The sequence below is a fragment of the Balaenoptera physalus genome (assembly GCF_965194825.1).
Source record: "Balaenoptera physalus genome assembly, chromosome: 7".
NCBI lineage: Eukaryota > Metazoa > Chordata > Mammalia > Artiodactyla > Balaenopteridae > Balaenoptera > Balaenoptera physalus.
The window spans coordinates 49,960,524-49,982,343 of record NC_138886.1 but is presented as its reverse complement, the minus strand read 5'-3'; the positions used below and the strand labels follow the sequence as shown (position 1 = coordinate 49,982,343).

Below are 21,820 nucleotides of genomic sequence, written 5' to 3'. Positions count from 1 at the left end.
TCAGACGCTCATGCCCTAGCCTTCTGCATGCAAATGAGATCCCTTGTGCTTCCTTCTGTTTGCATGTGCCGTTACTGACCTCCACCTAGAGAGTTCTCCCTCGTTCTCTCCTTCGAAAGCACTCATCTTGCTGAAGCTTTCTCAGACTCTATTCAAGGTACCATTCTCCCCCGATGGCGTGTTTCGGGTTTTGTAATTATCTGTTTATGTGTCTGCCTCCACTCTCCCAAGAACTCTCCTGAGGGCTCGTCTTACTCATCTTTATAATCCAAGTTCCTAGCCTTGGGTCTTGTAAACAGTAGGCACCCAGTAAACATTTACTGAATAACTGATGTCAATGTGGTTTCCAGCCTTACCATGTTTTCCAACTTGCACAGAAAGCAGTCAACCACTACTCTCTTGCATTATTTTTAGTGATCAGTGGTAAGCCTCTTTCTGATATAAGACCTCTACGCTGTTATGTGTGGAATGTTACATCTGCATTTTGAACTAGAGAAGTGGCCTTTGCCTCCGAAGACTCCGACCTTAACTCCAGCTAAGCTCCTTTAAAGCAAAAACTGTCCCCAAACAAGAGAGTACCCTACCTGGTGGAAGCCTACTACCCACCACACCATTGCTGACAAAGTCAAGGTCAAACACCTTCAGAGCAGACAGACACAGGCTCCACAGAGCCGAAACAAAGGTGTTAACATCAATTCAACTTCTGCCTTGTTAATATGCTCAAGAGTGGAGAGAAAACCAGAAATTGGATAATACTTTTTATATTTCAAAGATGTACTGGAGGCAAAATTTAACCAACAAAATGATGCAAAAAGTAAAAACTATCATTACATATTTATCTCTGGAGTCTCATGCCTTCTGGGTTACTGAACAGATATTCAATTTTAGGCAAATGAGACCAAGGGTGGGAAGCAAATGTGGGCTTGGAAATTCACAAAGGTAAGTGCCACACAGGGTGTCTCTAGGGAGGTAGTGTTCAAAGATGACTCAACAATTCCCTGTGTTGGTAATTACAGGAGGTCTCCTTAAGCTCAACAATATGTCTTCTGCAGATTATGTTCCAGCAGATTTCCCACAGCTCTGGGGTTCCACAAAGCAGAGCTGTCAGTCTTAAGACTTAGGCTCTTCAATGCCAGGACAAGAGATGGACAGTCCTGATCTTAGGCCTAAGGAATGCAATAGCATCTCAAGGTAAAGCCAATCATTCATTTTCATTCCAACTGGACATCTCCTTGGGGAAACTAACTGCTGGTGGTAGAGGTGAGAGACAAATAGTTCCTGGAACTTTCAGGCTATACACGAAGGGGAGAAAAACAGTGCACAAATAATTACTATTAATTTATTCCTGCAACAGACATTTCAGTGCCTCCTTGTGTTCCTAGCACTGGGCCAGGGAAACAAAGAGGAAAGCAATGTTGTGGTTCTGTCCCCCACCCCTTTCCAGGTAGTGGGAGGAGACACGTAAAGTCAGCATCATGGCAGGTGGCTAGGATATGAATCCATATATAAAGACACAGGGTTGGGAGGGTGTCTCTCTGCAGAAGGGGAGGGGTGTCTATCAGCAATGCTACATTGGGAAGGAATTGCTTCAGCTGAATCCTGAAAACTGGATGGTATTCATGCAGCAGGATGGGATGGGATAGGGAAGAGGTGGAAGGTATTAGAAACAGAGGCAGGGAGGGAAGCACAGCTCTGCAGGGAAGGGAGAGATGAGCTGAAGGGCAGGGACCAGTCACTGGAGCCCCACTTGGTGACAAACTGCCTACTCTCTGCCCAGAGGGTATTTTCTTTGTGAGCCACTGGCCTATTGTCCTCATGGAAGAAGCACAATGTAGGCACTTTAATAACTATTTCCTGAATTAAGGTGGGAAATCTAGAGGGTTGAGGGGTTCGCTCTTCCCTTTCCCTTAATCCTCTTTCATCCTTGGACATCAGCATGAAGAGAAGATTACCACCCAGAAAAGTTGACAGGATGGTAATAGGAACACCCCAAAACCATGGGTAAAGGGTCCCTGGCTCTTTCCACACAGGCAGCGTTCTTTTCAGAAAGGCCTAAGGACTGAGGCAGGACTGAGAGCAAAGCTGTGATCTGGAGAGGTGTACAGGGATCTTGAAAGACTTCTGGAGGAATTCCAGTCAAAAGACACAAAAAAGTGAGTCTGACCCGGGCCATTCACTCATTTATTTAACATGAAGTGCAGACAGTGTCTGGGGAGCCCAGATCCCTGACTGTGCCCAAGGAGCTCCTGATCTAGCAGGGCAGACAGACCCACAAACAAATGCAGTGTGTCCTCCATAGCAATGTCTCTGAGTCCCTGAGAAAAATAAAAGTCACCATAACATAAAAACAGCCACTAAGGAGCCGACTACTCGCAAGGCTAGTGTCCACCTTAACGGCCTCCCTCCAAAACACTAGCATCTATCTGGTCCATGTCTTGTCAGCTGCTCTCTGTTGACTGTTGGGACCATCTGGCATTTCTAGGCAAAACCAAAACAAAACAGCAACTGCACTGCAGAGTAGAAGTGCAAATACTGCAAAAATAAATAAAGAAAAAGCAGAAACTCAGAAAGTTGAAGGTGGCCAAGTTGGAGAACTGCTCAAACCCACTATGGACCACTGAAAAGCTGGTAGAGTTACACCAGTTAACAATTAAGAGAAAAATGGAAGGATGACAATGTTAGAGGTGCTTTAAAAGAGCATGATCAGAACATCTGATAATAAGGAGAGGCCCTTGGGAAAACAGTCTTTAAATATTTTTGCTGAAATGGTCCTCTTTATGATTGAAAGGACTGTTTCTGATCATGCTGCGCAAGTCACGTGTGAATTGAAGGCAGTTCTTCTATTGTATGATTCAATGACTTTTTGTGAGAAAAATTACAACTCCCCAAGTCAATACTTCTCTTCTAAGCTCATACAACTCAATAACAAAAAAAACAAACAACCCAACTGAAAAATGGGTAGAAAATCTAAATAGTCATTTCTCCAAAGAAGACATACAGATGGCCAACAGGCACATGAAAAGATCCTCATCATCACTAATTATTAGAGAAATGCAAATCAAAACTACTGTGAGGTGCCACCATCATTAAAAACTCTACAAATAACAAATGCTGAATAGGGTGTGGAGAAAAGGAAACCCTCCTACACTGTTTGTGGGAATGTAAATTGGTGCAGTCACCATGGAAAACAGTATGGAGGTTCCTTAAAAAAATAAAAATAGAGCTACCATATGATCCAGCAATCCCACTCCTGGGCATATATCCAGACAAAACTATAATTCAAAAAGATACATGCACCCTTATGTTCATAGCAGCAATATTCACCATAGCCAAGACATGGAAACAACCTGAATGTCCACTGACAGATAAATGGATAAAGAAGATGTGGTACTTATATGTGGTATGTACCATACCATTCCATGTATATGGAATACTACTCAGCCACAAAAAAGAATGAAATAATGCCATTTGCAGTAACATGGATGGACCTAGAGATGATCATACTAAGTGAAGTAAGTCAGAAAGAGAAAGATAAATATCATATGATATCACATATGTGGAATGTAAAATATGACTCAAATGAACTTATCTACAAAACAGAAACAGACTTACCGACATAGAAAACAGACTTGTGGTTGCCGAGAGGGAGAGAGAGGGAGGGAGGGATGAATTGGGAGTTTGGGATTAGCAGATGCAAACTATTATATATAGGATGGACAACCAACAAGGTCCTACTGGGATCAGGGACAGGGAACCTATATTCAATATCCTGTAATAAACCATAGTGGAAGAGAATATGAAAAAGAAAGAATATATATGCATAAAAATCACTTTTCAGTGCAGCAGAAATTAACACAATGTTGTAAATCAACTATACTTCAATAAAATAAATGAAAAAATACTTCTTCTCTAAGAATTCACATATAGATGAAATTATAACCAACATGTTGTTAGTCAAAAGATAAACTAAGCTTATGTTTGTAATTTTTTAGTACTGTCTTTCAAGGTAAAGTTCTAATCAAATCCCTTTCTCCCCATTCTTACTTGAAATTTTGGTCTTTGTTGTAAGTGAATTAATTTTAAGTAGGCCTTTGAAGGTACACTTACATAGGGATCCTTTGGCACAGCCTTCCCTCTCCTCTGGTGGTTAAAATGTGACATGACAGCTGCCATAAGAGGCAAGAGCAGCAGGGAGGAGAGACCATCTGGGTCAAAGAAGGCTTCCAGTGGAGAAGACACAGCCTTTCCTGCCACAGTGTCTGGGACTTGGAAAGCCCTGAACAAAGCCTGTTGGTTGGCAGAAGTAAAAAAAGAAAAAAAAATCATTCCTAAGACACTGGGTCTAGTCTTCAAAGCCACCATGATCTGACTTTCCAATATTAGGGTCTATTTTCAAAAGTATAGGTGATTACAGGGAACACAAGTTAACATTTCTCCTTTGAAAAAGACTGGCGTTTTGTTTTGTATTGTGGCAGAACAAGTAAAATTGCAACTGAGGTTTCAGGATACTGAAGGGGTTAAGTGCTCAAGTCCTAGCATCTGGCAGAGCTGAGTGTGAATTCTGGCTTTACCACTCACAGCTGAGACCCTGAGCAGGTTCCCAACCTCTCTGATTCTCCTGACAATTGAGGAAAACAGTAATTACCTGCCTCTTGGGATTGAGGTGAGGATTAACACAGAGGGTCAGCTCAGTGCCTGGGCACACACTATGCACTCAATCAATATTTGATACGTCTTTTAAGATTCCAACAGTAACAAAAATGATTTCACCCCTATGGGAGAGTGTTCACAAGGACAACACATACCCATGGGGATGTTTTCTTCATCTCATTTCCTTCCTTATTAACATTTTATTCATGAATAAAATTAAAAAGCACATAGAAGGCTCTATAAAAATCATACCACAAAGACTTTAAGTTAATTTATAAGCCACAAGGCTCTTACTGGTATGCTGGCAAGAATAGCTCATTACTGGCTATGGCCGGGGGGTATACACGACGGCTGTATGCAATTTCTGACATGCCCACAGTCTCCCATTCAAGGTAGCGCGTTGGAATATGAGGGCTGAGCATGATGCTATTATGGTGATTGATTTACAAAAGAGAATCGTGTGCATATGCATTGCTCTAGTGTTAATTGAGAACACTGCTTATGTATAACCATGACACACCGAGATACTCCACTGTTTAGGACACCTGGTGAAAGACCCCAGCCAGCTCTAGCCAAGTTTAACAACTCTCAGTACCCGTGGATCCAAGTACACATTCCCTCCAAGGGAACTCAGTGACAAAAATTTCACTTCAACGAAGGCTAGATATGGAGCAACTCACAGAGCCTGAAAATAAGGTTTTTTTTAAGGTCACCAAGCAGTCGACATACTACATGTGACCCAAACACTAAGAACTCATGAACCTTCTTCACCAGCATTATGGACTGTGTCCCCCTCAAACATATATGTTGAAACCCTAGCCCCCAGTGGGATGGTATTAGGAGGTGGGGCCTCTGGGAGGTAATTAGGTCATGAGGGTGGGGCCCTCATGAAAGTGATTAGTGCCTTTATAAGAGAGACAAGAGAACGTGCTTCCTCTTTCCCTGCTCTCCACCCTGTGAGGACACAGCAAAAAGACAGCCATCTGCAAACCGGGAAGAGAACCCTCACCAGAAGCTGACGATGCTGGTACCCTGATCTCAGACTTCCCAGACTCCAGAACTGTGGGTGATAAATTTCTGTTAAGTCACTGGTTCTATGGTATCTTGTTACAGCAGCCCAAACTAAGACATCCAGAGGCTTCTCACTAAGCACCTATTTACTCTCATTTTTAAAGACAGTTTTAACAAGCTCTGAGCAATTCACTCCTCAATTCAAAAACTTTAGTGGTTCCTTTTTGCTTAAAGAATAAATCTTAGACTCTTTACCTTGGCACTCAAGGAATCCAAGGTTTGGCCTTAATTTCTTTACCATTTTCTACCCTTCCAGTTCCTATTCTCTGTCATCAAGCCAAACTGAACTCCTTTCTGTTCCCTGTATATAACCTGTGAGTTTCTGCTCAGAGCCTTTGTTGATGCTCTTGTCTGAACTCCACATGTCCACACCAAAGGCCCATTTCAAATGTTAACTCTTTCATGAAGTCTTTCCAATTCTCTTAGGTGAAAGGAATCCCTCTCCTAAGAGAGCTGCTTGTATTTTATCTGTGCCATTCTTATGGTGCATCACCTTCTCCCTTATATTTTATAAAATTCTAATACTATTGAATAATATTTTAATTACAATATTTTAATAAGCACCATGAAGGCAGGATTTATGATTAATTTACATTTTCTTCTTCAAGTGCTTAATACGGGATTCCCCATAAAATATACAACGGGAGTTCAATAAGTGTGTTGAATACACGGAAGGATGCATGGACACCAATCCTCTAGTATCAGAGGAAAAAGGAAACAGGTTTATATACATAGTCGGTTCTGGACACATGCAGCATTGCACTTATGTGCTCATGTGGAAGTTTGTACCCACATATAGCTCAGCGTTCTTGTCCATATATTTTTTTTAATTTTACTGAAGTACAGTTGATTTACAATGCTGTGTTAATTTCTGCTGTATAGCAAAGTGATTCAGTTATACATATATAATTCTTTTTCATATTCTTTTCCATTATCATTTATCACAGGATACTGAATACAGTTCCCCATGCTATACAGTAGGAGTTTGTTGTTTGTCCACCCTATACATAAGTTTGCATCTGCTAATCCCAAACTCCCAATTCATCCCTCCCCCCACCTTCCTACCCCCTCATCATCCACAAGTCTGTTCTCTATGTCTGCTCTTTACTCTTTTTTTTTAAAGGCTGATTTTATTTTATTTTTAACATCTTTATTGTAGTATAATTGCTTTACAATGTTGTGTTAGTTTTTGCTGTATAACAATGTGAATCAGCTATATGTATACATATATCCCCATATCCCCTCCCTCTTGCGTCTCCCTCCCACCCTCCCTATCCTACCCCTCTAGGTGTACACAAAGCACCAAGCTGATCTCCCTGTGCTATGTGGCTGCTTCCCACTAGCTATCTATTTTACATTTGGTAGTATATATATGTCCATGCCACTCTCTCACTTCGTCCCAGCTTACCCTTCCCCCTCCCTGTGTCCTTAAGTCCATTCTCTACGTCTGTGTCTTAATTCCTGTCCTGCCCCTAGGTTCTTCATAACCAGTTTTTTTTTTTTTTTTTTAGATTCCATATATATGTGTTAGCATACGGTATTTGTTTTTCTCTTTCTGACTTACTTCACTCTGTATGACAGACTCTAGGTCCATCCACCTCACTACAGATAACTCAATTTCGTTTCTCTTTATGGCTGAGTAATATTCCATTGTATATACGTGCCACATCTTCTTTATCCATTCATCTGTCGATGGACACTTAGGTTGCTTCCATGTCCTGGCTATTGTAAATAGTGCTGCAATGAACATTGTGGTACATGACTCTTTTTGAATTATGCTTTTCTCAGGGTATATGCCCAGTAGTGGGATTGCTGGGTCATATGGTAGCTGTATTTTAAGTTTTTTAAGGAACCTCCATACTGTTCTCCATAATGGCTGTATCAATTTACATTACCACCAACAGTGTAGGAGGGTTTCCTTTTCTCCACACCCTCTCCAGCATTTGTTGTTTGTGGACTTTCTGATGCTGGCCATTCTGACTGGTGTGAGGTGATGCCTCACCTTTACTAATTCTTGATCACGGTCTGTCTCCCTTCTTCTGCAGATTCTGCTTGCACGTCTGCACCCTCAGATGATTAGAACAGTCTTGCAGACACAGCAGGAACAAGTGTGCTCAACGGTGGTATTTCATAGACTGTAATCAAGCATTTGGTCATTCAAGTCCTGTCCAGCCTGAACATTCTGGTTCCGTTCTCTTTTCTATATGGACTTTCAAAGGTGGGGGCATTACCCAGGGCAGGCCACAGTACATGCTCTAGTTCTCCTGGGAAACTTCCGTTTCGGGGGCTGTATGGAGCTTCTGTGCTTCCAGTGTCCTCACATAGCTTTTTCACTACGCATACTGGTTTAACCAGCGTAATCCTTTTTCTCAAGGAAATGTACATTGTTTTCCTCACTGATCTAAGGTGTTTTAAATTAACCTATTCCACGTTACAATTATTTAAAAAAAACAAATATATGATTAGTTTCTCTTTGCTCCAAGATATGTTTGTGCTCCTGAAAATTGAAACTGCTGAAGAAACCCATAATTATTCACTCTCAATTCAAACTATATTATCAATGCACGTTTGTATTTCCTTAATGTGATGAAGCAGGAAAGTTAGCATAGGCATTGTAGGGGCATAATGATGTCATTAAAATGATAATAGCCTGGGCCTAATGAAGTGTTTTATATACACATTTATAATGGATTCAATTAATACCAATGGAACATTTTGAGATAATTGTCAGAATATTCTATTTCCATCCTCTTTTCCCACAGGGAAAATGCTCCCATTCCCATCTCCAAGTCCGTTCAACCCATGGCAAGGCTGTAGTGCGAAGATCTGGCCCACCTCGTAGCTCGGAGAGAACCTTGCACTGCAGCAATCTCCTCAGATAGAGGCTGCTTTCATCTTGGGGGGACCACACAGATCACTCATTTTATCACCATTTAAAGGGCTCCAAGCTTCTGAAACCATGTTCTTAAAGGCAAAAAAGAAAAAAAACCCCCACAAAACTGACTAGTTAACTATTAACTAGAGTCATCCCTGCAAGGTGGGATAACTTATCTGATAAAGTTGATCTATAAACCGATGTTATCTTTTCCCCAAAATAGCCTCCCTGTATTTATTGGAAAGGTATTACAACTTGTGATGGACTCATTTATGGAGGAAGCCTGCTATTCATTTCTCCATCTAGGTCCATATTCCCTGATGGTTCTCCTACACTGGCATCCTCAGGCCACATTGAACGGTGAGAGGAAAACCAAAGTGACTTTTAGTTTGCATTAAGAGATGCAGCTAAGAGCACACTATTTGCTGTAATAACACATTATCTGCTAAGAACAATAATAGCTACCATTTGCAGATGGATTACTATGTGCCAGGCACTGTACAGGGTTCAATATGCCCATTAGTTCATTTATTAGCAAAACAGTTCCTAAGGGGCAAGGCACTAATCTCCATTCAGTTTCATTAGCATCATGGAAGCAAAAGACACAACATAGAGCCCAGAATTAGAGGCTACAGTGCCCAAAGGAACTCATGTTCACAGCAAATAACAATGCCACGCTGATGGAGAGGGAGCAAAGTGCACATCTTTCTAAGTGATCAAACAGCCTTTTCTCTTTTCAGGTCATCTTGGACTTGTGAGCAACAGGCAAACCTGATTACATTTCTTCCCGTCCTATTCCTATTCCAGCTCTGTTCACTTACTCCTACTATCAAGGGAAATGCGGAGAACTCACAATGTGACAGGACTAGGAGAAGAAAACCAAGAGCAAAGCAGCAAACATAATTCTGAAGCGCGAGGATCCACCTACCTCGTCTTCGTGACGCTCAAACTGGTACATCCAAAAATTCTCCATCTTTACTGGTATTCTTTGGGTAGAAGGGCCAGCTCTTGTGGGTCCACTTGTGAGCTGAGGCTAACTCCTGACCTCAGCGTGTGTCTGATGGATTGTTTCCAGTGGTGTTAGATGTTCCCTAGTCAATAATGCAACTTGTAACAGGAGATGTGGCCACATCCCGGGGTGACTGACCCAGCTGCATTAACCCCTGGGTGCCCAGTGGCCCTGGCAGTCGTGCGCCACTGGTGGGGCATCATCACCTGACGTTTCTGAGAAGGGGCAGACCTACCCCTGCTGGCAGTGATGCCTCCTATTTCTGGGGGAAACAAACTCGGTTCTGAGGTGCTACCAGAAACTTTCACACACTCTATAAACTCTGCTACGTTTATAGAACCTGTGAAAAAAAGCATCTAGTTCGTGTGGATGGAAGGAGTGGGAATTGGGAAAAAGAGCCTCTCTTAAAACCTGCGTCAGAATGCACCTGGGCATGTGGCCAGCCAGGGCCTGGGGCTCTGGGGGCACAGGATGCTGAACGTGGACCCTCCCTTCCTCTTCACGTTTGCTGAACATTCTTGTGCTCTAACGTCCTTGCACTGCAATCTGAAGAAGGGGAAATGGCACGCCAGATACACAAACACAAAAAGAAGCTGTCCCCAGGGTCGGCATGGTTTGACCCAAACCAATAGGTAATCCCAAACTGGGTTTGAGAGCTGGACCAGGTCTGTGGTTCTCAGAAAAGTCAAGACAAACATGGGTGGAACTGAGCTGGAGGGAATTAATGGAAACAGAGGTGGGCAGGGTAGTTCTGAAGCCTGATGACAGGAAACAGACAGAGAGACCTCCCAGAGCCAATGCACCTCCTAACCAGCCATGGCAATGGGGGAGCATGTGGGTGCGTGAGACATGAAAGGCACAGAACACTCAAGACACTCGTTGTAACGGACGGCTTGGGCCTTCTTTCTCACCTAACTCTTCATGAGACATGCTGACAGGTCTCTCTCCCTGAGTCTACCTGATGAATTGTAATAGAGTCAAAAGGTAGAAAAAAGAGAAGCAAAGGATCTGAACAATCCACAGCTGGAAAACCCACCCATGCTAAGTGACGGTTTCCTGTGCTGTGGACAACTCTGCAGGCCAGACCAGAGAGAGGGGGTCCTCGGGCACTTCTCTGTCCCTCCTCTCTTGTTCTTGTGTTTCTGACCACTCTGTGTGCAGCCAGATTGTACCTACTATAATCTGGGTCAGTCTGATGCAATTCCTGTGGCTCTCAGCCCCATTCAAGGAAGCTTTTTCAAAATGGTGAGCAGTGCAGGAGGTATTTCTTCTGAATTTACAGCACTGGGCATCTCTCAAAACACTGTCTTCTTTCCATGAATTAGTTAAAAGATAGAAAGCCTCTGGGTGTTGACTCTCAAGTGTCCAAATTAAATATCCCCTACTGCTGAACTCTCCCTGGCTCATGTGTGAAGCCATTTTCTCCATCATCACTCTTAAAAATTGCTTTGGTTTGGATTCATGAGCCACTCAGGCCAGACTGAAGCCATCAGAATCTTCACCGCAGCTGTGGAAAGCTTGTTAATTTTTTCAGTTGTTAACCAGAGAACCACCATCACACATAAGACTGAAAATCACCAGGGAGACTGCAAAGAAAACAGACCTTCTGGAAAGTTACAGAAAGCATCTACACACAGTGTTCTGTCTGTGCAACAGAATCCAGAATTCTTCCCCTGGCTCTCTTCATTCTTTCCTTCCTTTTAATGTTCAATCTGCACCTGAAACCTACTTAATTATTCACCACGGCCTTCTCCATGCCTCATCCATAATGGATAACACCTGCGACCGAAAACTGCTTCCCCCCAACAGCAAGACAGCAGTTGAGATGGGAGCATAGAGAACGGGAGGCACACCCCACAGCTGAGGGAGACGTCAAGGCGCCAGGATGCCAGCCAGCCTCAAGGCCTGTTCTCTCGGCACCGGCAAGACCCCTTAACTTGGTGCCTCTCTACCTCCTTTTGCGCCATGGCATACAGAGAGATGACAGCATTGGGACAGCACGCTGGGTCACCTGGAGAGGGTCTGGAGCCCCAAGTGAAGCTGCCGGAGTTGAAGGCAACATAGCCGGTGGTCCAGGTCGCCCCTGTGTCCAAAATCCAGGGGGATCATTGGCACAGTGGTTGAAAGCGCCACCTTAGCTTATGAAGGACTCTTTACAGAAAATTCTTTGGGCTCTGGAAGTCCCTTGAGAATAAAGTTAAACTCCTTCTACTTAAGAATCCATGTGGTCATGTGTGTTCCTTCAGGACAAAATCCTTCCTCTTTCCCACTTCCACAGGCCCTCCTGAGCCCTAACTTTCTCTGACATAGCCGCCCGCCTCATCTCTGTGCTGGCTCACACCCTGATTCCCTTTTTCGCCACTTTGGCTTCATTCTCTGTCAGTCATGTCAGGATCTGCAGATCTGCCCATTCCCAGCCAGACAACAAAATTCATACAGCCTAGGAGCTGGGAATGGCTGACAAGGTCGGCTTGGGGGAGGAGGAGGCCAGCAGCTGCTGTGTCCTCAGGCTTTAAGCCCAGCAGCTCTTTGCTGGCACAAGGTAATGACAAGACACCAAATGTGGTAGGTGGACTTCTCGAGTGGCCCCTGTGACCCCCAGCTTCTGGTATTCAGACCCTTGTGTAATCCCCTTCCTGAGGAGGGAGTGTGGGCTACTGAGTTACTCTAAGCAACAATAAAATACAGCAAAGGTGATGGGATGTCATTCTGCGATGGGAAGTCACAGTCTTTTGTAACCCATCTCGCTATCAGACTCAGCCTTCTCGTCCGGCACACTTTATTAACACAAGCTGCCATGGAGGAGAGCGCCCAAGTGGCAAAGAACCTAGGAGGCCTGTGGCCAAGAGTCATTTGGGAACTGAGGTCCTCAGTCCAACAGCCCATGAAGAGCTGAATCCTGCCAGCAAGTGCAAGAGCTTGGGAACAGGGCTTTCCCCAGGTGAGCCTTAAGGTGACTACAGGCCCCTGACACCTTGACTGCAGTCTCTGAGAGGCCCCAAAGCAGAGGACCAGTTAAGCCATGCCAGATTCTCAAGCAAAGAAACTGTAAGATAATCAGCATGGCTTGTTTTATGCCACTAAGTTTTGGGGCAATTTTTTTACACAGCAGCAGCTTTTACACAGCTAAGACACTAAAGGCGGCTTCAGAGGAAAGCCTCAAGAACAGAGAAGACCTGAGGTCTGGCTGAGGGCTCGCTAAAGAACTAGCCTCGAACAGATCATAAACTCTGCACAGGCAGGCCCTGTGTCTGTTTTAGCCAGAGCCTGCATCTCCATGGCTGCTGTATCCCTGGTGTCTCGCACGGCACCTGAGCTATAGAAGGAACTCGAAAGTATTTGTTAAACGAGTGGATGATAAGCTGAGAGATAGACTTTCAATTTGTGATGAGATAAAGCAGTCACAACTCTCTTTGGTTCACTGACAAAACTAAGAATAGTGTGGCTATGTGGCCAGGCCCTATTTCTTACTCATAGACAGTGTCCTCTATGTAGCTTGTACTCTATTAAACCCAAAAGCGTTAGCAGGGGAACAACTGTAACAGCTCAACCCAATCACTTTACGGCAATTTGCATGGCAGATGGTTGAGAGCACATTTATTCCTCTGATATCATTCATTTGTCTAAGATGAGGTTTCCTATTGGCTTCTGAGTTCTATTTAGCAAAATATCCTGGGGCCCATTTTTGCTGTCCTGAGAGCAGATCCTTTGGTTCTAAACTTATGCTTCTGGATAAGTTTCTGGGATGTTAACCTAGAGGGTCTGCCAGCCCCCCTTTTCTAAACAGTATGAACCATATTAACAGAACAAAGTTGGTTTTAGAGCCAATACTGGGATACTGGTATACTCTTCCATAGCAGGCCAGGAGAACACTCTGAGTTAAGGATGCTTGGGGTCTAGCCCTTTTCAAGCCACAAAAGGACACAGAACGGAGCTGACTATCCTAGGAAAACTCTCCTCCCTGCCCCCCACCTGCCAAGAATACATCACATTCCAGCTAGGAACTGATCTACTCAGGGAAATCAGGCCTCAACAGAACACATATTCATTCTAAAGTCTGTCTGCTTGACTGCAGATCTCATTTCAACTCCATCCTTTGCTATTCAGATCCTGGAAAAACTATGGCTGGCCAGAGCTCCCTAAGGAGTGCGGATTGGCAAAAGGACCTCTCAGAGAAGGATACCTTAACAAGAATCCTTCATGAAAACAGAATCCTTCAGCAGCAAAAACATTTTTTTTTTTTTTTTGGTCAAAAACGGTTCTTTTCACTCACCCCTGTAAGCTTGACAACACAACCATGACAGGATAAGATGCTGCCAACAAGCCTTAATGAATTAGCACGTATACTTGACCTTGGTCAACAGTTTTCTAGCAACAACAACAAAAATCCACGTAGGCTGATGTTGGATTCAGGATAGAGGGAAACGGAGAGAGGATGGGGGTAGGTGATGTCAAGGAAACCAAGGCCCAGATGAAGCCGGGATGCTTCTCCACCCTCATTACATCATCTTTCTCCAAAAAAAATAAAAAATAAAAAAATTAATTGCACTCTATTAAACCCAAAAGTGTTAGCAGGGGAACAACTGTAACAGCTCAACCCAATCACTTTACGGCAATTTGCATGGCAGATGGTTGAGAGCACATTTATTCCTCTGATATCATTCATTTGTCTAAGACGAGGTTTCCTATTGGCTTCAGGGCAGGTGTTAACATCAAGCCCTCACTTCCCAGGATTTTAGCAATATCTCCCTCTCAGCAGGAAAGTGGCTGGTTTCTGACTAAGAAGTGTTAGTGCCGAAATGGTTTCCTCCCTCAAAATACTTTCACCAATTGGTCTCTGGAACTGGGGATGCCAATAAAAGGTAAGTGTTATGTTAAGGGGGTGGTGCATACTGCCATTATCACTAATTAGCAGTTTAGTTTGACTTAATCAGACCAGCCCTGCAAAATAAAAGCTGATACTACAGTGTCGCTCAAAGTGGAACTGGAGACCCTAGGTTATTCAGAGTGCCTGACCAGATGGGCAGCACCGTGAGGGCACGGGAGGGATGTGAGTGCTGGGGGAAGCAGAAGGGCAACACCAGGCTGGAGAAAGTGAGGAAGGGGTGCTAACAGCCAACTCCTCTAATTCAGTTTGCCGCTGACCAACCCTAAATGTTAAGTGAGTTTTGACCTACTAAGGCAACTAATACACCAAACTTGTAATTCTGATTTCACATTTCCACGGAGGACTCAATATCTGCAAAACCATTTTCGCTCAGCCATTCTGGGAAATAAATCTGATAACTTATTTTACTGATGAGGAAACTGAATCTGAGGAAGAAAGGAGGTGACCAACTCATCGTAGCTGCAGCAGGTCAACGATAGGGCTAAGATTTACGTATAATGAATGCTTACTGAGCATCAGCGCTGTGTGACTTCCTCTGAGTTACAAGAGGAGGAAAAGACACTATGCCTGCAATAGACTTGACAGTGACTTACAGAGGCAATAGGCTAATGCACGTGAGACAAGTAGAAAGACAGACAGTAAAGAATCAAGTTTTAAACTGTAGTTTGCAGTTTAAGTTGGTGGTTACCAATTTTGACTGGGCCTCAGAAATACTGATGATAAGACCCGACCTCCAGAGATTTTAATCAGGAAGTTTGGAATCTGGAATCTATCCATTCAAAGACTGGGGCCCTGACTGCACTGAATACGAATGTGATCTGGTCAGAAGTGAGAGCCAGTGTGGTAAGGAGTGGGGTATAGAGGCAAGTCTGCATAAACAGAAGCAGATGTAGAATTTGTAAGTACAAGGAAATGAGTAAGCCAATGCAGGGCCGGGTCGGGGTCGGGGGGTCCTTACACACCAAAGGCGCCATCTGGTCTCGGTCCAGTGGGGTCTGCCTAGTCATACCTGAAATCACATGAGGAAATTACTGCCTGGAGGAATCTGTCTTTGCCCAAGACAAAGGGTGTAGACATCTGGGATAATTTGCCCTCTAAAGCTGTGAAATGTGTCAAAGACCATGACTGGTAGGTCAAGGCTGCTGGGTCACATAACCCAGCTATTTTCAGCTATTCCGTCTGGGGAAACTGAGGCCAAAATGCCCAGCCTGGCTCCAAACCTCCTCCAATCCATTCCCAGACTTCATCCGTTTTTGGTATCCCACTGGCAGGATGTGACCAACTAAAGAGGTCAACCAGGCACACCAAGTGGGCAGCTGAGTGCCCGTTGTCTTACTGTGCAAAACAGCAGGAGAGAGAAATTGCCAGTGGGACTCTTCAGGAGAGTGAGGTGGCCTTTGTCAAAAGAAAACAACATCCTCGCCATGGCTGCTCTCCAGTGAAAAACTGTGTTTCAAAAAAAGTGGACTGAGGAGCTACATCTTTGTATAAGAACATGTTGTCAGTTACACCTGTAATGGGAGTATTTCCCATTTTGAAGATGATCACATTTACAGATAAATCGCATTTCATAATTCCATGGGCCCAGGATTTAACTGGGTTACATATGGAATTCAATTATCTATGATCTATCTGCTCCCCTCCCTGCACCGTCCCTCCTCCCCTGTCCAGCCCCAGTCCACTGACAGAAAATACCCAGAGCGTACAGTTGGGAGAACTGACACAATGGTTTCTAGAGACTCCTGGGAAGTTTCCTGAGCTCCAACTTACTAAGCGAGCATGTGAGACACCCAAACCGTGGCCCTGCGTGCTGCGTTTCTACCTGGAAAGTGATAACAAAATGCTCTCTGGCAAAATCATGCAGTTCCTTCCCTGTGGTTCTCCCCAAATTTCTTGGCACAGCTTCACATACACACTGACTAGTGAGACAATCCATTAAAAAGTTGAGAAAGATTCCTCTTGGGAGTGGCGTCAGGTCAAGAGAAAAAACTGGAGCCTGGGGGTTAAAAAAAATCAATCTTTCCCATCACGTATCTTCATTCCACGGAGCACAGAGAATTGGAGACCTCGCGTTCTGCTGTGCAGATGATCAGACTGGTTTGTGCTGGTGATTCCAATATGGTGATGGTCTGATGACAGTGGGGAGATACCTGCCTTGCCCTGTAAACAGGGCTGGTCTGGAGCTGAACTGACAGGTAATACTCAAAAGGTGAGTTAAAATAATCAGGAATACTTCAAATCCAGGAGGAGAGAGCAAAAGCACACATTCTCCTACCTCCTTTGGCTTTTTCATGATTGAAATAAATTACATATTTGGCTCTCTGATGGGGACTTCCAGGTCAAGCCTTTTCATTTCCAAGTTGTAACAGCAAGATTATCACATGTTTAAAAACATTACCCTGGTCACATCAGGTCCTCATGGTTCACAGAAAAGTGAATTTTTTAATTGACAGCGCAGTTCCGTTACTTAGAGCATTACTCCCCATTGCCAAGGATATGGACATTTACTGCTGACCCTAAGTTGCAGAATGGGCCATTATATGTACCCTACCATGGCTTATGGCACCTTGAAAACATTTCATTTTTGAAGTACAGACCATTAACCTAAGTGAGTATATAAACCTGAGGAGAAATCAATGCATCCACTTTGACCTCAGCAAACATCATTCTCACTGCAGCTATTCGTATTCTGGCTGCCATCCCTCCCATGTATGTTCAGCAGTTTCTAAACTCTAAGCCCATTATCAAACCCACAGTTCCTGAACTCTTCAGGTTATTCACTGTCAAGATGCAAATCCACTTACCAATTAGGGTTCTTCACCTTAAGCAGTACAGCCCTATCCTTGACCTACTTTTTACCTCCTTACTCTTATGTGTGTAATATAAGCCAAATGCAAGTGTGTGTGCTTAGTACATACACAAACACAGCATGGAATTAAAATGAAAAACTCAGAACACTCAGCTCACCATGTAACAGTTAATAAAGCAGTCACTTTCTATAAATTGTGCACATAATATACAGAAGTGTTCGCCTTTCTCTGTTTTTTCAAGAAAATGGACAATAACATTGAGACAAGCCCTTTGTACAGTTAGTGATCTCTGAATAACGATTCCAACTCTTGTTTTTTTAATAAGGCAAAGAGATACAGAAATAGAGTTTTAAAAGTCAAACAGTACTATATGGCTTATGGCAAAAACTGAAGCCCTTTTCCCTACTTCTCCCCACTCCCTTTTAGCATTTCTTCTGGTATTTACTTCCACATCATAAATAGCGTGTTTACACTGCCTCTCCTTGATTTTTCAACTGCAGACATTATTTCTTGGCTTCTACTATAAAAGACTAGGATTTACCCATTTTATACTATACCTTCCCTTATCCTCTCAATATTACCATTTTTGGTTAATCAATATTCAGTGTTTGCATGCTGAGGACCATGCACGTGGTATTCCCTGAGACACATGCATTATATTATTGCATTTCGTGCCTGCATAACAATTGTTTTTAGTGAGGTAAATAGCTGCATTGTTTTTCCATTTGCTTAGTTTTCTGTATACTGATCAATAATTTATGCCAAACTCTCTAAGACAATCTAAGATTCCTCTCGGTACAAACATATTAGGAAATCTCACATGGAGACAAGATGGAGTAAAAGGACTTGAGCTCACCTCTTCTTACAAAAACACCAAAATCACAACTAACTGCCAAACAAACATCAACAACAAAACACCCCCCCCAGAACCTACCTAAAAAGATACCCTACATTCAAACACAAAGAAGCCACGAGAAGACATTAGGAGGGGCACAATCACAATAAAATCAAATCCCATACCCACCAGGTTGGTGACCCACAAACTGGGAAATAATTATACCACAGAAGTTCTCCGACAAGAGTGAAAGTTCTGAGCCCCACGTCAGGCTCTCCAGCCTGGGGGTCTGGCAGTGGGAGGAGGAGCCCCCAGAGAATCTGGCTTTGAAAACCAGTGGGGTTTGATCACAGGAATTCCCCAGGACTGGGGGAAACAGAAACTCCACTCTTGGAGGGTGCACACAAGGTCTCATGCATACCAGGACCCAAGGGGAAAAGCAGTGACCTCATAAGAGACTGGGCCAGACCTACCTGCTAGCACTGGAGGGTTTCCTGCAGAGGTGGGGTGCAGCTATGGCTCACTGTGCGGACAAAGACACTGGCAGCGATAGTTCTAGTGAGTACTCATTGGCGTGAGCCCACCAGGAGGCTGCCATTTTCTCACCAAGACCTGGCCCCACCCAGCAGCCTGTAGGCTCCAGTGCTGGGACACCTCAGGCCAAACAACCAACAGGGTGGGAACACAGCCCCACCCATCAGCAGACAGGCTGACTAAAGTCTTCCTAAGCACACAGCTTCCTGCTAAACACACTGCTTGACAGAGCCCTGCCCACCAAAGGGACAGGACACAGCTCCAACCACCAGTGGGCAGGAACCAGTTCCTCCCACCAGGAAGCCTGCACAGCCTCTTAGAACAGGGGGAAGACAGCAGAAGCAAGAAGAACTACAACCCTGCAGCCTGCAGAACAGAAATCGCAATCACAGAAAGACAAAATGAGACGGCAGAGGAATACGTCCCAGATGAAGGAACAAGATAAAACCCCAGGAAGAACAACTAAATGAAGTGGAGATAGGCAATCTATCTGAAAGAATTCAGAGTAATGATAGTAAAGATGATTGAAGATCTCGGAAAAAGAATAGAGGCACAGATCTAAATGTTTAACAAAGAGCTATGAAAACTAAAGAACAAACAGTGATGAGCAATATAATAACTGAAATGAAAAATACACTAGAAGGAATCAACAGCAGAATAACTGAGGCAGAAAAATGGATAAGTGAGCTGGAAAACAGAATGGTGGAAATGACTGCCACAGAACAAAGAAAAAAAATGAAAAGAAATGAGGACAGTCTAAGAGACCTCTAGGGACAACGTTAAATGCACCAATATTCATATTATAGGGGTCCCAGAAGGAAAAGAGAGAGAGAAAGACCTGAAAAAATATTTGAAGAGATAATAACTGAAAACTTCCCTAACATGGGAAAGGAAACAGTCACCCAAGTCCAGAAAGTGCAGAGAGTCCCAGGGAGGATAAATCCAAGGAGGAACACGCCGAGACAAACAGTAATCAAACTGACAAAAATCAAAGACAAAAAACATTAAAAGCAACAAGGGAAAAGCAACAAATAACATACAAGGGAATTCCCATAAAGTTATCAGCTGATTACTCAGCAGAAACTCTGCAGGCCAGAAGGGAGTGGCGTGATATATTTAAAGTGATGAAAGGGAAGAACCCAGAACCAAGAATACTTTACCCAGCAAGGCTCTCATTCAGATTTGACGAAGAAATCAAAAACTTTACAGACAAGCAAAAGCTAAGAGAATTCAGCACCACCAGATCAGCTTTGCAACAAATTCTAAAGGAACTTCTCTAGGCAGAAAAGAAAAGGCCACAGCTAGAAACAAGAAAATTATGGATGGAAAACCTCACCAGTAAAGGCAAATATAAAGGCAGGAAATCATTCGCACACAAATATGATACCAAAACTAGCAATTGTGCGAAAAGGAGAGCACAAATGCAGGATACTGGAAGTGCATTTGAAATAAAAAGACCAGCAACTTTAAACAATCTTGTTTATATATAGACTGCTTTATCAAAACCTCATGGAATATCTACAATAGATACACACAAAAAGAAAAAGCAGTCCAAACACAACACTAAAGTTAGCGACCGAATCACAAGAGAACAGAAGAGGTAGGGAAGAAAAAAAGACTTTCAAAAACAAATCCACAACAATTAACAAAATGGCAGTAAGAACATTCATATCAATAAAATTACCTTAAATGTAAATGGATTAAATGCTCCAACCAGAAGATACAGACTGGCTGAATGGATACAAAAACAAGACCTGAGTCAGCTCTATCCACCACCAGAGCCTCCCATCAAGCCTCTTAGATAGCCTCAACCACCAGAGGGCAGACAGCAGAAGCAAGAAAAACTACAATCCTGCAGCCTGTGGACCAAAAACCACACTTACAGAAAGATAGACAAGATGAAAAGGCAGAGGGCTATGTACCAGATGAAGGAACAAGAAAAAACCCCAGAAAAACAACTAAATAAAGTGGAGATAGGCAACCTTCCAGAAAAAGAATTCAGAATAATGATAGTGAAGATGATCCAGGACCTCGGAATAAGAATGGAGGCAAAGATTGAGAAGATGCAAGAAATGATTAACAAAGACCTAGAAGAATTAAAGAACAAACAAACAGAGATGACCAATACAATAACTGAAATGAAAATTACACTAGAAGGAATCAACAGCAGAATAACTGAGGCAGAAGAACGGATAAGTGACCTGGAAGACAGAATGGTGGAATTCACTGCTGCAGAACAGACTAAAGAAAAAAGAATGAAAAGAAATGAAGACAGCCTAAGAGACCTCTGGGACAACATTAAACGCAACAACATTCGCATTATAGGGGTACCAGAAGGAGAAGAGAGAGAGAAAGGACCAGAGAAAATAGTTGAAGAGATTATAGTCGAAAACTTCCCTAACATGGGAAAGGAAATAGCCACCCAAGTCCAAGAAGCGCAGAGAGTCCCATACAGGATAAACCCAAGGAGAAACACGCCGAGACACATAGTAATCAAAGTGGCAAAAATTAAAGACAAAGAAAAATTATTGAAAGCAGCAAGGGAAAAACGACAAATAACATACAAGGGAACTCCCATAAGGTTAACAGCTGATTTCTCAGCAGAAACTCTGCAAGCCAGAAGGGAGTGGCATGATATACTTAAAGTGATGAAAGGGAAGAACCTACAACCAAGATTACTCTACCCGGCAAGGATCTCATTTAGATTTGATGGAGAAATCAAAAGCTTTACAGACAAGCAAAAGCTAAGAGAATTCAGCACCACCAAACCAGCTCTACAACAAATGCTAAAGGAACTTCTCTAAGTGGGAAACACAAGAGAAGAAAAGGACCTACAAAAACAAACCCAAAACAATTAAGAAAATGGTCATAGGAACATACATATCGATAATTACCTTAAACGTGAATGGATTAAACGCCCCAACCAAAAGACATAGACTGGCTGAATGGATACAAAAACAAGACCCATATATATGCTGTCTACAAGAGACCCACTTTAGACCTAGGGACACATACAGACTGAAAGTGAGGGAATGGAAAAAGATATTCCATGCAAATGGAAATCAAAAGAAAGCTGGAGTAGCTATACTCATATCAGATAAAAGAGACTTTAAAATAAAGAATGTTACAAGAGACAAGGAAGGACACT

At 43.2% G+C, this 21,820-nt stretch overlaps 2 protein-coding genes across 7 annotated transcripts in view; one reads left to right on the top strand and one right to left on the bottom strand.

Moving 5' to 3' along the window:
• Window positions 1-21,820, bottom strand: part of APBA1 (amyloid beta precursor protein binding family A member 1) — a 237,764-nt gene that overhangs the window by 43,984 nt on the left and 171,960 nt on the right. The window lies entirely within an intron of this gene.
• Window positions 1-21,820, top strand: part of LOC309664969 (uncharacterized protein) — an 81,477-nt gene that overhangs the window by 42,747 nt on the left and 16,910 nt on the right. Inside the window, exons 1-2 of one of the 3 annotated variants that reach the window (XM_082471147.1) lie at window positions 4,669-5,712; window positions 9,337-9,548. In XM_082471147.1, coding sequence (XP_082327273.1) covers window positions 9,435-9,548 — 114 coding nt within the window. In that variant the 5' untranslated portion in view covers window positions 4,669-5,712; window positions 9,337-9,434. Of the gene's footprint in view, window positions 1-4,668; window positions 5,713-9,336; window positions 9,549-21,820 lie in introns of those variants that run through there. The other 2 variants (XM_082471145.1, XM_082471146.1) reach the window with 2 other exon arrangements.